The sequence below is a fragment of the Bombina bombina genome, chromosome 5 (assembly GCF_027579735.1).
Source record: "Bombina bombina isolate aBomBom1 chromosome 5, aBomBom1.pri, whole genome shotgun sequence".
NCBI lineage: Eukaryota > Metazoa > Chordata > Amphibia > Anura > Bombinatoridae > Bombina > Bombina bombina.
The window spans coordinates 695,557,965-695,574,078 of NC_069503.1; the positions used below are offsets into that span (position 1 = coordinate 695,557,965).

Sequence of the window (16,114 nt, forward strand, 5' to 3'; positions counted from 1 at the left end):
GGCTTGAGAAGTATTACCCTCTTGCTTAGAGGACGTAGCACTTGGGGCTGGTCCGTTTCTACGAAAGGGACGAAAATTAGGTTTATTTTTGGCCTTGAAAGACCTATCCTGAGGAAGGGCGTGGCCCTTACCCCCAGTGATATCAGAGATAATCTCTTTCAAGTCAGGGCCAAACAGCGTTTTCCCCTTGAAAGGAATGTTAAGGAGTTTGTTCTTGGAAGACGCATCAGCTGACCAAGATTTCAACCAAAGCGCTCTGCGCGCCACAATAGCAAACCCAGAATTCTTCGCCGCTAACCTAGCCAATTGCAAAGTGGCGTCTAGGGTGAAAGAATTAGCCAATTTGAGAGCACGGATTCTGTCCATAATCTCCTCATAAGGAGGAGAATCACTATCGATCGCCTTTACTAGCTCATCGAACCAGAAACGCGGCTGTAGTGACAGGGACAATGCATGAAATTGGTTGTAGAAGGTAACCTTGCTGAACAAACATCTTTTTAAGCAAACCTAATTTTTTATCCATAGGATCTTTGAAAGCACAACTATCTTCTATGGGTATAGTGGTGCATTTGTTTAAAGTAGAAACCGCTCCCTCGACCTTGGGGACTGTCTGCCATAAGTCCTTTCTGGGGTCGACCATAGGAAACAATTTTTTAAATATGGGGGGAGGGACGAAAGGTATACCGGGCCTTTCCCATTCTTTATTTACAATGTCCGCCACCCGCTTGGGTATAGGAAAAGCTTCTGGGAGCCCCGGGACCTCTAGGAACTTGTCCATTTTACATAGTTTCTCTGGGATGATCAAATTCTCACAATCATCCAGAGTGGATAATACCTCCTTAAGCAGAGCGCGGAGATGTTCCAACTTAAATTTAAATGTAATCACATCGGGTTCAGCTTGTTGAGAAATTTTCCCTGAATCTGAAATTTCTCCCTCAGACAAAACCTCCCTGGCCCCCTCAGACTGGTGTAGGGGCATTTCAGAACCATTATCATCAGCGTCCTCATGCTCTTCAGTATCTAAAACAGAGCAGTCGCGCTTACGCTGATAAGTGGGCATTTTGGCTAAAATGTTTTTGATAGAATTATCCATTACAGCCGTTAATTGTTGCATAGTAAGGAGTATTGGCGCGCTAGATGTACTAGGGGCCTCCTGAGTGGGCAAGACTCGTGTAGACGAAGGAGGGAATGATGCAGTACCATGCTTACTCCCCTCACTTGAGGAATCATCTTGGGCATCATTTTCAGTGTCACATAAATCACATTTATTTAAATGAGAAGGAACCTTGGCTTCCCCACATTCAGAACACAGTCTATCTGGTAGTTCAGACATGTTAAACAGGCATAAACTTGATAACAAAGTACAAAAAACGTTTTAAAATAAAACCGTTACTGTCACTTTAAATTTTAAACTGAACACACTTTATTACTGCAATTGCGAAAAAGTATGAAGGAATTGTTCAAAATTCACCAAAATTTCACCACAGTGTCTTATTTGGAAGCTTTAACCCTTAAAATAACGGAACCGGAGCCGTTTTTAACTTTAACCCCTTTACAGTCCCTGGTATCTGCTTTGCTGAGACCCAACCAAGCCCAAAGGGGAATACGATACCAAATGACGCCTTCAGAAAGTCTTTTCTATGTATCAGAGCTCCTCACACATGCGACTGCATGTCATGCCTCTCAAAAACAAGTGCGCAATACCGGCGCGAAAATGAGGCTCTGCCTATGATTAGGGAAAGCCCCTAAAGAATAAGGTGTCTAAAACAGTGCCTGCCGATATTATTTTACAAAAATACCCAGATTAAATGATTCCTCAAGGCTAAATATGTGAAATATATGAATCGATTTAGCCCAGAAAATGTCTACAGTCTTAATAAGCCCTTGTGAAGCCCTTATTTACTGTCTGAATAAAAATGGCTTACCGGATCCCATAGGGAAAATGACAGCTTCCAGCATTACATCGTCTTGTTAGAATGTGTCATACCTCAAGCAGCAAAAGACTGCTCACTGTTCCCCCAACTGAAGTTAATTCCTCTCAACAGTCCTGTGTGGAACAGCCATGGATTTTAGTAACGGTTGCTAAAATCATTTTCCTCTTACAAACAGAAATCTTCATCTCTTTTCTGTTTCAGAGTAAATAGTACATACCAGCACTATTTTAAAATAACAAACTCTTGATTGAATAATAAAAACTACAGTTAAACACTAAAAAACTCTAAGCCATCTCCGTGGAGATGTTGCCTGTACAACGGCAAAGAGAATGACTGGGGTGGGCGGAGCCTAGGAGGGATCGTGTGACCGGCTTTGCTGGGCTCTTTGCCATTTCCTGTTGGGGAGGAGAATATCCCACAAGTAAGGATGACGCCGTGGACCGGACACACCTATGTTGGAGAAATATCACCCATTTTTACATTCTACAAGTTCTTCCATTTATTTTCCATTAGTATTTTTTTATTTATTAGACAAATATCAAATTTATGAGCCCTAACATCAACAGCACAACAAGCTGAGGCTGCTATAGTGATCACTTCATAGCTATGAGGACATGAGACCATTTATTTCAAATACTATTATGAAATAATATTATGAAGAATTGGTTATAAAGGCCTACAAAAACAGTTGAGAGGTATTTCTTATTGTGATGACAGCAAGCTGGTAGTGGTCAGACACGGGACCACACATTTGAAAAGGCAGGATACCCCATCACCCAGATTATCATTTCATCTGAAAATTAGTGGTGGATATGATCACTCTTCTGAAAGAGATAGGGGCTCTGTAGTAGCCCCCACCACTAGCTATCCCTTTGTTTCTAGAGGTGCTTGTGTTAACCATTTTAAATGGCGATTTGCTGCATCCTAGTGGGGCACGAGACCCCTAATTTGTCCCTTTATCCCAAACATTATAGCCCCTTCCCCTCAGGTTAAACAAAATTGCTGTTTTTACTTTTAGGGTCATGTGACCTCTCACTTGAAAGGACAGACACCCTCTTTACATATAAGGTTTTTAATTGTCTGTATAACTGGACTGGGGCAGAGATATAAGCTTGCAAAGCCCTAATCCCCAGCCCCTCTGGTTTACTGTCTCTAACTACCTGCTTCAACAGGTAGTTCTGCCCTCTTGTAAAGCCACAACATGTGCCCAGTGGTGACATCACAGGGCCGCAGCAAGAAGACCACAGTGGGGAAGTAAACTGCACTATGCTTTCTCCATATGTAGTGTGGGGGGTCCCCAGAATCCAGATTGGTAGGGGGACCCCCAAAATGTTGAAGCATGTTCATCATCTGCACTGCAGTGGTAAATGTGTAAGATAAAAAGTGCCCTTGATGCACATTTATACATACATTTTCATGCCCAAATCCTATATATGTGTATTAGTTAGTGATTGGTTAGCAAGGGTCCTTTTGTTCTGTTACACAGGGAAACCAGCAGGGGAGGTACATAAAATAAACAAATTTGACAAAAACAAAGTTACATTATACAATGCAAAATTCTCAAATATGACGGTTCATTATCATGCAGATGCAGCTAACCTTTTAAGTTATAAAGGTTTCACATAAAAAGCAACAACATTCCCGGGTTTAACCTTTTGCTTATTGGTATATATCATAACAGAAAGAGCTATACTGAGATTTGCATATGAAAAGCAAAAGATTTAACACCTAGAGGCAGCAGGGAAAAAAAAAAAAAAAAGACAAGACAGCATTTGCTGTCCCTTTTGTCGCCACCTCCGTGTTAAATCTTTTGTCCATGTATTTCAATAAAGCTGTCTCTTTCCTAAATATTCAGCCAACTGCACTTTCATCCAATTTCATCCCACTTTTAGTCTTGTTAGAATGGAGTTTAAAGATGCAGAGTAAACTAACACCTGTTTTCATGCTGAGAAGAATCTATGTACGATTGATTGCTGAGCTGATCCGGGCTTGATAATCATGAATACAATTCATGTAATGCACACTGAGAATGGAAAGTAACATTTACATCCAGAAGTGACTGCTGATTAGTGAAGCAGGCTCATCCTCTCTATATATACACTCTACAGGCTTTGTGCACAAGCTGTTATATCAGGACTTGTAGTACAACAGCTATTGGTAAACACTGTGCATTATTAGCATAGCTGGGAAAAAGGACTTTCTATTTTACATTTTAATTTCTTGGGGCAACAATGATCCAACTGGAAACCTTATGTTACCGCTGCAAATACTACACGTGACTGGAAAGGTTATCTGTGGCGGCAAATCATGATTTCAAAATCGCAATCAATAATAAAAGAAAAACATTAATGAATTTAAAAAAAAAAAAAATGGCAAGTAAAAAGGAAATTTATGCTTACCTGATAAATTTATTTATTTTACGATATGACGAGTCCACGGATTTCATCCTTACTTATGGGATATCGCCTCCTAGTCAGCAGGAGGAGGCAAAGAGCTTCACAGCAGAGCTGCATAAATAGCTCCTCCCTTCCCCCCCAACCCAGTCATTCGACCGAAGTTAGGAAGAGAAAGGAAAAGCCAAGGAACAGAGGTGACTGAAGTTTAACAAAAATAAAAACCTGTCTTAGAAAATGACAGGGTGGGCCGTGGACTCGTCATATCGTAAAAGAAATAAATTTATCAGGTAAGCATAAATTTCCTTTTCTTTTACAAGATATGACGAGTCCACTGATTTCACCCTTACTTATGGGATACAATACCAAAGCTATAGGACACGTATGAAAGGGAGGGACAAGACAGGAACCTAAACGGAAGGCACCACTGCTTGAAGAACCTTTCTCCCAAAAACAGCCTCAGATGAGGCAAAAGTATCAAATTTGGAAAATTTGGAAAAAGTGTGAAGAGACGACCAAGTTGCAGCCTTGCAAATCTGTTCAACAGAAGCATCATTTTAAATGCCCATGAGGAAGCCACAGCCCTAGTAGAATGAGCCGTAATTCGCTCTGGAGGCTGCTGTCCAGCAGTCTCATATGCAACACGGATGACACTCTTCAGCCAAAAAGAGAGAGGTAGCCGTAGCTTTCTGACCCCTACGTCTCCCAGCAAAATCAACAAATAATGAAGATGTTTGACGAAAATTCTTAGTCGCCTGCAAGTAGAACTTCAAGGCACGGACTACATCCAAATTATGTAACAGACGTTCCTTCTTAGAAAAAGGGTTAGGACACAAGGAAGGAACAACAATTTCCTGATTAATATTCTTGTTAGAAACAACCTTAGGAAGAAAACCAGGTTTAGTACGTAATACCACCTTATCAGAATGGAAAATAAGATAAGGAGAATCACATTGTAAAGCCGAAAGCTCAGAAACTCTGCGAGCAGAAGAAATAGCAACCAAAAATAAAACTTTCCATGATAATAACTTAATATCTATAGAATGCATAGGTTCAAACAGAACCCCTTGAAGAACATTAAGAACTAAATTCAAACTCCAAGGAGGAGTAATAGGTCTAAACACAGGCCTGATTCTAATCAGAGCCTGACAAAAAGATAGAACATCTGGAACATCTGCCAGACTCTTGTGCAACAAAATAGACAAAGCAGAAATCTGTCCCTTTAAAGAACTTGCTGACAACCCTTTCTCCAATCCTTCCTGGAGAAAAGATAAAATCCTGGGAATCCTAACCCTACTCCATGAGTAGCCCTTGGATTCGCACCAATAAAGATATTTACGCCATATCTTATGGTAAATTTTTCTAGTAACAGGCTTGCGTGCCTGAATCAAGGTATCAATAACCGCATCAGAGAACCCCCGCTTAGATAAAATCAAGTGTTCAATCTCCAAGCAGTCAGCTGCAGAGAAATTAGGTTCGGACGATGGAAGGGTCCATGAATTAGAAGATCCTGCCTCAATGGAAGCTTCCACGGCGGCAGAGAGGACATGTCCACTAGATCGGCATACCAAGTCCTGCGAGGCCACGCAGGAGCGATCACAATCACCGAAGCCCTCTCCTGTTTGATCTGTGCAATCACTCGGGGAAGGAGAGCAAACAGTGGAAACACATAAGCTAGGTTGAACGACCAAGGCACTGCCAAGGCATCTATCAGTTCGGCCTGAGGATCCCTGGACCTGGATCCGTATCTCGGGAATTTGGCATTCTGACGAGACGCCATCAGATCCAATTCCGGTCTGCCCCACCTGAAAATCAGGATGGCAAAGACCTCCGGATGAAGTTCCCATTCCCCCGGATGAAACGTCCATCTGCTCAAAAAATCCACCTCCCAGTTGTCCACTCCTGGGATGTAGATTGCTGACAGATAAGAGTGAGTCTCCGCCCACCGAATAATCTTGGATACTTCTGTCATCGCTAAGGAACTCCTTGTTCCTCCCTGATGATTGATGTAAGCCACAGTCGTGATGTTGTCCGACTGAAATCGGATGAACCTTGCCGAAGCCAACTGAGGCCAAGCCTGAAGAGCATTGAATATTGCCCTCAACTCCAGAATATTGATTGGAAGTAGGGACTCCGACCGAGTCCACACACCCTGAGCCTTCAGGGAATTTCAGACTGCACCCCATCCTATGTAGACTGGCGTCCGTTGTCACTATCACCCATGAGGGTCTGCGAAAGCACGTCCCATGGGACAGATGATCCTGCGACAACCACCAAAGAAGAGAGTCTCTTGTCTCCTGATCCAGATCTATCTGAGGAGAAAAATGTGCGTAATCTCCATTCCACTGCCTGAGCATGCTCAGTTGTAGAGGCCTGAGATGAAAACGAGCAAAAGGAATGATGTCCATTGCCGCCACCATCAATCCGATAACCTCCATGCACTGAGCCACTGATGGCAGAGGATTGGACTGAAGGGCTCGGCATGAATTCAAGATCTTCAACTTTCTGACCTCCGTCAAGAAAATTTTCATGGATATAGAGTCTATTAGAGTTCCTAGGAAAGGAACCCTTGTCTGTGGAATTAGTGGACTTTTTTCTAGATTCACTTTCCACCCGTGAGTCCTTAGAAAGGACAGAACCATGTCGGTATGAGACTTTGTCAGTTGATAAGACGCCTGGATTAGAATATCATCCAGATAGGGCGCCACTGCAATGCCCCGCGGTCTGAGAACCGCTAGCAGAGACCCTAGAACCTTCGTGAATATCCTGGGTGCCGTGGCCAGCCCGAAAGGAAGAGCCACAAACTGGAAATGTTTGTCCAGAAAGGCAAACCTTAGGAACTGGTGATCTTTGTGGATAGGAACATGAAGATATGCATCCTTTAAATCCACGGTAGTCATATATTGACTTCAACGGAAGAATTGTCCGAATAGTCTCCATCTTGAAGGATGGAACTCTGAGAAACTTGTTTAGACTCTTGGAAGGAATTTTTGAACTCCAACTGATACCCTTGAGAAACAATTTCTAGTGTCCAGGGATCCTGAACGTCTCTTATCCAAGACTGGACAAAGAGAGAAAGTCTGCCCTCTACTAGATCCGGTCCCGGATCGGGGGCCGCCCCTTCTTGCTGTCTTGGTAGCAGTAGCGGGCTTCTTAGGTTGTTTACCCTTGTTCCAAGCCTGGTTGGGTCTCCAGACAGACTTGGCTTGTGCAAAATTCCCTTCCTGTTTAGCGGAAGGAGACGACTCCCTTGAAATTTCGAAAGGAACGAAAATTACTCTGTCTACCCCTTTGCTTAGATGTTTTATCCTGAGGTAGGAGGTGACCCTTACCTCGCGCAATGTCAGAAATGATCTCTTTCAAGTCAGGCAAGAATAGGGTCTTTCCTTTGAAAGGAATAGCCAAAAGCTTAGATTTAGAGGACACATCCGCAGACCAAGATTTTAACCATAAGGCTCTGCGCGCTAGAATGGAAAATCCTGCATTCTTAGCCGCCAATTTGGCGATCTGAAAGGCGGCATCCGTAACAAAAGAATTAGCTAGCTTAAGGGCCTAAATCCTATCCATAATTTCCTTTAAAGAAGTCTCAGTCTTAAGAGACTCTAAGGCGTCAAACCAAAAGGCACAATGCAGGCCGTCAGTTGTTATAGAAACCCTTGATGAACAAACAGCTTTTTCAGAAGACCCTCCAACTTTTTATCCATAGGGTATTTGAAAGCACAACTGTCCTCAATAGGGATAGTCGTACGCTTAGCCAGGGTAGAAATAGCTCCCCTCCACCTTAGGGATCGTTTGCCAAGAGTCCCGAACGGTGTCAGGTATAGGGTACATTTTCTTAAACATAGGGGAAGGTGAGAACGGGATACCAGGTCTTTCCCATTCCCTAGTAATAATTTCCGAAATTCTCTTAGGAACTGGAAAAACGTCAGAATAATATGGAACCTCTAAATACTTGTCCATCTTACACAAATTTCTCTGGAGGGACCACAATAGAATCACAGTCGTCCAGAGTCATTAAAACCTCCCGTAGTAACAGGCGGAGGTGTTCCAGTTTAAATCTGAAATACATTACTTCCGAATCTGTCTGAGGTAAAGCACTCCGAGTCAGACAGTTCCCCCTCAGACAGGGCCTCCCTACCCCCCCAATCAGAGCCCTGGGAGGGTACATTGGAGATAGCCATCAGAGCATCAGAAGTCGCAGGGACTCCATGGGCCTCTGCCCTGCTGCATTTACCTTGAAAAACTTGTAATTTAGATAAAACTTCTGAAAGAGTGGATGACATAACTGCAGCCATATCTTGCAGAGTAAATGAAGCAGACGTAGTGGAAGAAACCTGTGTCGCTTGAGTGGGCGTTAAAGGCTGTGACGCTGGGGAAGAAAGTTGCGGCATATCCTGAATTTCCTCAGGTTGAACACATTCCTTAGAACTATCTTTATTAAAAAATATATTTTCTTTGTACTGTAAAGCTTTTTCAATACATGCGGGACAAAGTGTAACTGGGGGTTCCACAATGGCATCTAAACACATAGGACATGTGTTTTGCTCCATGTCCTCCATGATGTACAGAAAGGCAATAGTAAACTTGGATTACGTCTCTAAAATCTTGCTAATCCAATTGAACTGCTGTGTCTTTAAAGCCACCCACTGTAAAAAACATTCTCTTTTATATATAAGGATCTAGACAGGGATAGGCTTCTTCTTAAGTATAGCTAACTCTATAACGTAGCTTTAAAACAATTTGGACACAGGGAAATCGTTTATGACCTTTGCATATAAAAAAAAAAATATAGTCACCCTGCCGCAGCTCTGCTGCGGCTCCTACCTGCCTCCACGCTCTCAACTAAAATCTTTTGTCCGGAGTACCTAGTATCGCTTGTGATGATATGTGACAAGCGGACCTAGGAACGGAGAGGAAAGACTGTTATGTCAGAACCCGGTTAGAGGAAACTGCGCGAAAGCGCGCCAACACCCAGCCCCGCCCATCGTGGGCGGAAACATAACATCCGTCTGATGAATGGATTTTATACACACAAGTACCGCCATTAACCGAAGTCCTATAAAAGGGATATATCAAACCTTCTTATCCCTCCTGAATAACCCAGCGTCAGCCAGCTCTGTATATCAATAAAGAAATAGAGAGAGTTGCCCCTATTAGCTTCAAACCACCATACTATTCCAGCGCTTCAAACCCATATGTGATTTCTGTAAAAGTTAGAGTGTCTGGGACAAGGAGACAATAGGTCGGTTCTCATTCTCTGTGACCTCAGTGAGAATATGCATACTGTCATAAAAGCCTATAAGCCCATAGCATCAAAACTTAGAGTACAGTCAGTTCTGAGATATGCTGCATAGCCCCAGAAACAAAAAGACTGCACAGCATGAAATACTCACAGTATCAGGGGGTCCACTCTTCCTCCTGAGGTCCTGTGCAGTAAGAGGGGCCTTAGTTAAATTTCTCTAAATGACAGAAGAGCAGCATAAATGTGGGAGGCGCAGTGCAGGTAAAACCTCACCAGTTCCCAAACCATAAGGTTATAAACTCCAGAGGCTGCTCCAATAAAAAAAAAATAGTACACATTGGCACCATTTAAAAATAATAAACTCTTGATTGAAGAATCTAAACTCACACCTCACTTTACCTCACTCCTATCACTAACACAGGCAAAGAGAATGACTGGGTTGGGGGGGGGGGGGGAGGAGCTATTTATGCAGCTCTGCTGTGGAGCTCTCTTTGCCTCCTCCTGCTGACCAGGAGGCGATATCCCATAAGTAAGGATGAAATCCGTGGACTCGTCATATCTTGTAAAAGAAATACATATTTTTAAAGTACATAAACCTGAAATGGAAAGGTCTACAAATTCTAGTCTAGAAAGAAAATGGCAGTGGTTGAGTAGGAAATCAAGCTTTACCTGTAGGTGCCAAACTTGTATTTTATTTTGCTTACCCTTCAGTCACATAATGTTAAAGGGACATAAAAGTGTGAGAAGAAAATGTTCTAATATATATTAGAGCATTTTATTATTGCACCGTTGCTTGCATATAACTATGTGTTTAACCCCATGTAAACACATTAAACACAGTGAAAGTCAGTTCATCATTAGCAATGAGAGCTAGCTTAACTGGTGTAGCCATCAATCATCAGCTAGCTTCAAGTAATATAATGTTGCTCCAAATAATATGTACATATGTTTTCCAACAAAGGATAGCAATAGAACAAAGTTAACACCAGAAGTGAATTTTTAAAAGTGTCTTTTTTTGGTTAGGTTTTATTGTTGTTTTATGTTCCATGAGACCAGTGTTTGCTAGTTTATGTGAAGTGGAGGTTTGAAACCGTTATAAAAAAATGCTGAAAACCCATTATCATGGTACACAGAATCACCCTGTGCACATTATAAACAAAACACAAAAGCTATTAAGCCGCACACCAATAGATGAATGGACATTAAACGCATTTTTTTTATTTATTTATTTTTTTTACACAAAAACAAGTTTATTCCCCACTCTCTCCAAAGAAGTCAAAAAGCAAACTCTGTAGCCAAGGTGTACAAAATGTCGCCAATTGCCAGAACTAAATCCTGAATTTACACTATTTTGAAAACCCAGGTTACCACATTTGCATTTTAGAAAACAAATATTTTTAAAATGCATTTATTTATTTTACACAAAATCAAGGATTGTAATGTCTCTTTACTAGTTTCCAGTTCTTTGTGGGAACCAGTCCATTAAACAAAATAAATCAAACTAATAATGTATCTGAAGGTGGCATGAAGAGATAATAAAATGTTGTAATGTGCAAGAGCATTTTGTTATTGCACTATTGTATTAACTACTGGCCCACAGCTGCTTAGCCAATCATAGCTGGCATATGTGTGTAAATGTTACAGTTAAAGTGCAGAAATCAGTTAATGTGCACATTACCTAGCTAATCTGCAGATTAACTAGGGTGATCAGTTAAAGTGCAGAAAAATTGTTTCATTTCTCAAATTACCTAGGTAATCTGCAAATTACCTAGATAATCTGCACATTACCTACTAGGCACTAGTTAAAGTGCAAACAATGCACTTTAGCGGATAGATAGATAGATAGATAGATAGATATACACATATATACACACTAAAGGGAGTCCCATGGTTTTTCTTATGATAATCAGTTCATATCACTTTTATTTTATTTAGAGAGCCTGGGGCACTTTCTTCTGAAAATGGAGGTAAAAACAAAATCTTAAAGAGCAGTGCGGCGCACTTTATGCATCATTCATTGCCCAGACACACTTCAACTTCTTAACAAGTTTATAGTAGTTTTCCCCAAGGGTATAACAACTGCTCTCATTTTGCATTTATTAGCATCTTGGCCTCTACACTTCTAAGCATTGTATATTTCCCATTCTGCATTCTGAATTGTTACAGAATCGACTTCCCTGCAACCCATTGTGGAATTATGCAATGAACACAAATGTAAGAACATCGTACTGAGAATGTGAAATATCTGCCATTCTAGCTGTAATGTATCTGTGATAATACACTTGAAAAACAAATACACTTTCAAGCACTTTAGCTTTTTAGAAAAGTTTGTTTCTCTCATGTACAATGTTTATTGAAAAAGAAGCCGAAGAATGTTCCGATTTCGGCCGAGGGCAGATACGCTCCAGAGTGCTCTGTTCTAATCAGAGCCTCGGGCGCCGCAACTGAATCTGGGAACCTTACCATGGGTCTCAGCCCGCACGTCTTGAAATTCTCTGTCTGGGAAATTATCTATCGAATCTATAATAAATAGATAGATAGATTCGATAGATAATTTCCCAGACAGAGAATTTCAAGACGTGCGGGATGGGACCCATGGTAAGGTTCCCAGACGCAGTTGCGGCGCCCGAGGCTCTGATTAGAACAGAGCACTCTGGAGCGTATCTGCCCTCGGCCGAAATCAGAACATTCTTCATCTTCTTTTTCAATAAACAGTTTACATGAGAGAAACAAACTTTTCCAACTTTAACTACACGGAAGCAGTTAATGTGCACATTACCTAGGTAAAGTGCAGATTCTGAACTTTAACTGAGCAAATCAGTTAATCTGCAGATTAGCTAGGTAATGTGCACATTAACTGTGTAACATAGACACCAATTCAGCTCAGGATTGGCAGTGTTAGAGTGCAACCTTGGCAGATGACCCGGAATTCTGCCAATGAGGACGGAGATATATTGCTCAATAACCTCTATAAAAGAAGGGGAGAGCAGAAATCACTAGATATTATAAGCACACATGCATACATACACATAAACAGAACACTACCTATACAAATAGTCTGAGAAACATGTAGAAAGTAGGAAGCATTTGCTCTAATTGTTTTGTAGGACATATTAACATATATAAATTGTATCTAACAGCATTAAAACTACAATTAAAAATGTACCTGTTGGTAGTAGAGCAGCTGTATTATCCTGGTCAATCCTGGTTTTATATGAAAGTGCATAAAATGAACCTGCAATATTTACGAAGAAACTGAGAACATCTATGGAATACGTGCCAGAAAACATTATTGCAAAACAACTTAACAAAATAGTAAAATTTTCTTACAGTTAATTTCCTCTTCCAGAGTCATAGCTGCAGTACCAACTAGTGGGTATTATCAGATAGGAGGTTACCTGTAAAGAAATAAAAGGTTATGACCCCCCCCCCCCCCAGTAACTTCCTCCTTTGTCTCCGCCTATTCCATCTATATAGAAAATCTAACCACTATACTCTCAAGAAGTAAAAAGCACACAGACACAAGAATTCTGCCAACAAACATTTAATGGTTAGGAACTCTGAACTGCTGCTACGACTTAGAAAAAAAAAAAGAAAAGGACGATAAGAAAGTTTTGTTTCTCTTGTCGTCAAGCGGCAGTACCAGAATGTGGGAAGTAGCAAGCTATCACTAGGGAGAGAAATTTAACAGTTAACCACTGTTTGAGGTAGTTGGCTCCCAAAAACCCGAGAGGCCAAGACATCCATATGATAATATGTTCTAAAGCTATGAGATAAAGCTCATGTATTTTATCAACTCGCAAAAATAAAGAAATGAATGTATCTGAAAGGCCTAACTTAAATCCCACTTTAGTCAACAAAGCCAAGAGATGGAACCAATTCATGGTAGGAATTAACAATGCCTGATTCTCAATGATGTCTGTTTGTAGAGGAAGAGTCCAAGGCTGACCCAGGAACAGAGACAACACTTCTGAAAACCAAGCTCTGAGAGCCCAGTAAGAGATAATCATAGACACAGTAGTTTGACTTATTTTCCTTTGAATCCTTGGTGTCAGAGCTATAGGGGGAAACACAAATAACAGATAAAAATTCCATAGAACTGGCATGGGGATCTGAAATACCAGGATGTTCCTGCTTGCATAGCGATCCAAAAATGTCCATTGTCCTGTTGATTCTTGAAGCCATGAAATCTGCTGTAGGAAGGCCAAACCATAAAGTTAGCATTTGAAAGATTTTTCTGGAAAGAGACCAATCCTTTTGTGTGACTGATCTGTTGAGAAAAAAAAACAGCTAGCTTGTGACAGCCACGGACATGAACTACTGAAATCATAATCAGATGGTATTCTGCCCAGTAAAGACTTTTCTTGCACAGAAGGCCCAAAAAAAATATTTTGACTGTGTTCCTCCTTGTTTGTTTATATACATCACTGTTGCAGTACTGTCTGATTGAATCTGAATGACCTTGTCTTGAATATCTTACCCGAATCCTATAAGGGCTTTCCAGACATCATTTAACTCTCTGAAATTGGAATAATTATGCAGTGTTCTCCACAGAAGTTTTTGCAAGCTGGTTGGCATTATGAAGTATCGCTTTGCAACACTAACATTTTCTGTAGTTATTTAGAAATAGCTAATTTGTAGCCTAATATTGGCTTATTTAGCCGGGTGGTCACTAAAATCAGCCAGGTGGTATGCCCATTAAAAAGGTCCTGGTGAGAACACTGCTTACCTATCTTTGACCTACCCCAAGTGCCTTGAATCCATTTTCCTCCCATGGGAGCTCCCAAAACTTTTTGTTATGAATTTGTTGTTCTCATAGCCAGGCTGGAAACCTGCAGGGAACTCCCTGGGGCATAAACAGAGAAGAAATCCACCATCTCATGTCTTTCCTCTGCATAAGAGAAATTAAAAATAATTGATCCAGGAAATGTATCAACTAATCCGATCATTTTAGGACTTCTCCTTGAAGAGGACAAATGTGATGTTCTACCTACGCAACAGTTGAGTGTTTAATGTAACCTGATGGATTAATCTTAAGGTTGTTTATTTCTGCAAAAATCTTTAACCTTTAATTTTTTTGGAAGAAAAACCTTTTGACTAAGTGAGTCCAATTCTAGATATAAAAAGTGGCTTTCTGGACATTTGCCAGTGTTTAAGCCATCCGTGCCCTTAAAAAAGCTGTATGTTTAATGAAGATGAAAACAGAGACTTGCCGTATTTGCAAGAAGAAGATAATCATCAGTAAGGAAATTATATGGATACCTTGCTGTGACTGATAGCTAGACAAAAAACATTTTCTGCTTCTTACATCTACAGGCATATGTAGATTGGCATCTTTTTTAGTCCAAAGAAGCCATAAAGTTGCCCTGTTGCAAAATCTGAATAGTCAACAGAATATACTCTATTCTGAATTTTCTTTTCACTACATATAAATTACTTTCTTAAGGTGTAGGATACACCAAAAAAGATCCCTCTTGTTTTTGAGCAAAAAATAAATAAATATGTGGAATAATTCCCCCCGTGCCATTTTTCTTCTGAAACAGGCTCTTAAACCTCTTGAAGCAAAAGAGGCATCTGAATAAATGTGCTCTTCTGTCCAATTGAGGATTGACTGGAGATTAAGAATGTTTTTGCTGGAGACCAAACTTGTTTTGTTTTAATTACCTGAATGCACAAACACCCAAATGTCAGAAGTAGTTTTTTTCCCCCATTTCCGAGAAAACGTTTAAAGCCACCATCCTACAGCTTGACTGATGTCATAACTTTTTTGACGATGTCTTATCCTTGAGATTTCTTGTCAAAAAAACCCTCTGTCTTCTAAAGCAAAGCCTGAAGCTAGGCCTGAGATCAAACATTGCTCTTTTCTAAGATCATCTCTTTCTTGAGAAAGTGTTTTCTTCCCTTCTGCTAGCTGCTGCTGCAATAAATCCTGTAACTCTTTTCAAAAAAAGTATCGCTGATTAAAAAAACAAAGCCAGACAGCCCTTCTAGCCACAGAAGAGAAGCCCATAGCTCTAAGAGGGAGCTTGAGAGATTCTAAGGTAGCACATTTTAAGAAGATTTAGAATCTAAAATAATTTGTGGTAACTCAATCCATAAGATATGTGCTCTTGCATTTGAAGAAGCTACAATCAAATATTTTAACAGTGAAGCTAAAGTGAAAAAAAAAAAATTTGTAAACAAGTCTCAATTTTTTATATCCATTGGATCCTTTAGATCAGAAAGGTATCCAATAGGAAGTGGTTTCTTTTTTTTTTTTGCTTAAATGGGCAATAGGCATATCCACTTTAGGAATAGCTGCAAAATAATTTTCTATTTCAGTAGTAATTGGAAAAATAACTTTAAATCTTTGCATTAAAAAGGGAGAAGAGGGGGGGGGGCGTGGCTAGGAAGCAGCCATGACTAGTCGCAAATAATGAAGTTCCCTGAACAATCCTACTAATCCATCAATTATCCATGCAGATATATATATATATATATATATATATATATATATATATATATATATATATATATCATCTTACTTCACATTTGGGATGCTCAGC

At 40.4% G+C, this 16,114-nt stretch overlaps 1 protein-coding gene across 1 annotated transcript in view; it reads right to left on the reverse strand.

Annotated features, from left to right (window-relative positions):
- Nucleotides 1–16,114, reverse strand: part of RPP40 (ribonuclease P/MRP subunit p40) — a 246,499-nt gene that overhangs the window by 178,896 nt on the left and 51,489 nt on the right. Inside the window, 1 exon segment of the mRNA XM_053714698.1 lies at nt 12,736–12,804. Coding sequence (XP_053570673.1) covers nt 12,736–12,804 — 69 coding nt within the window.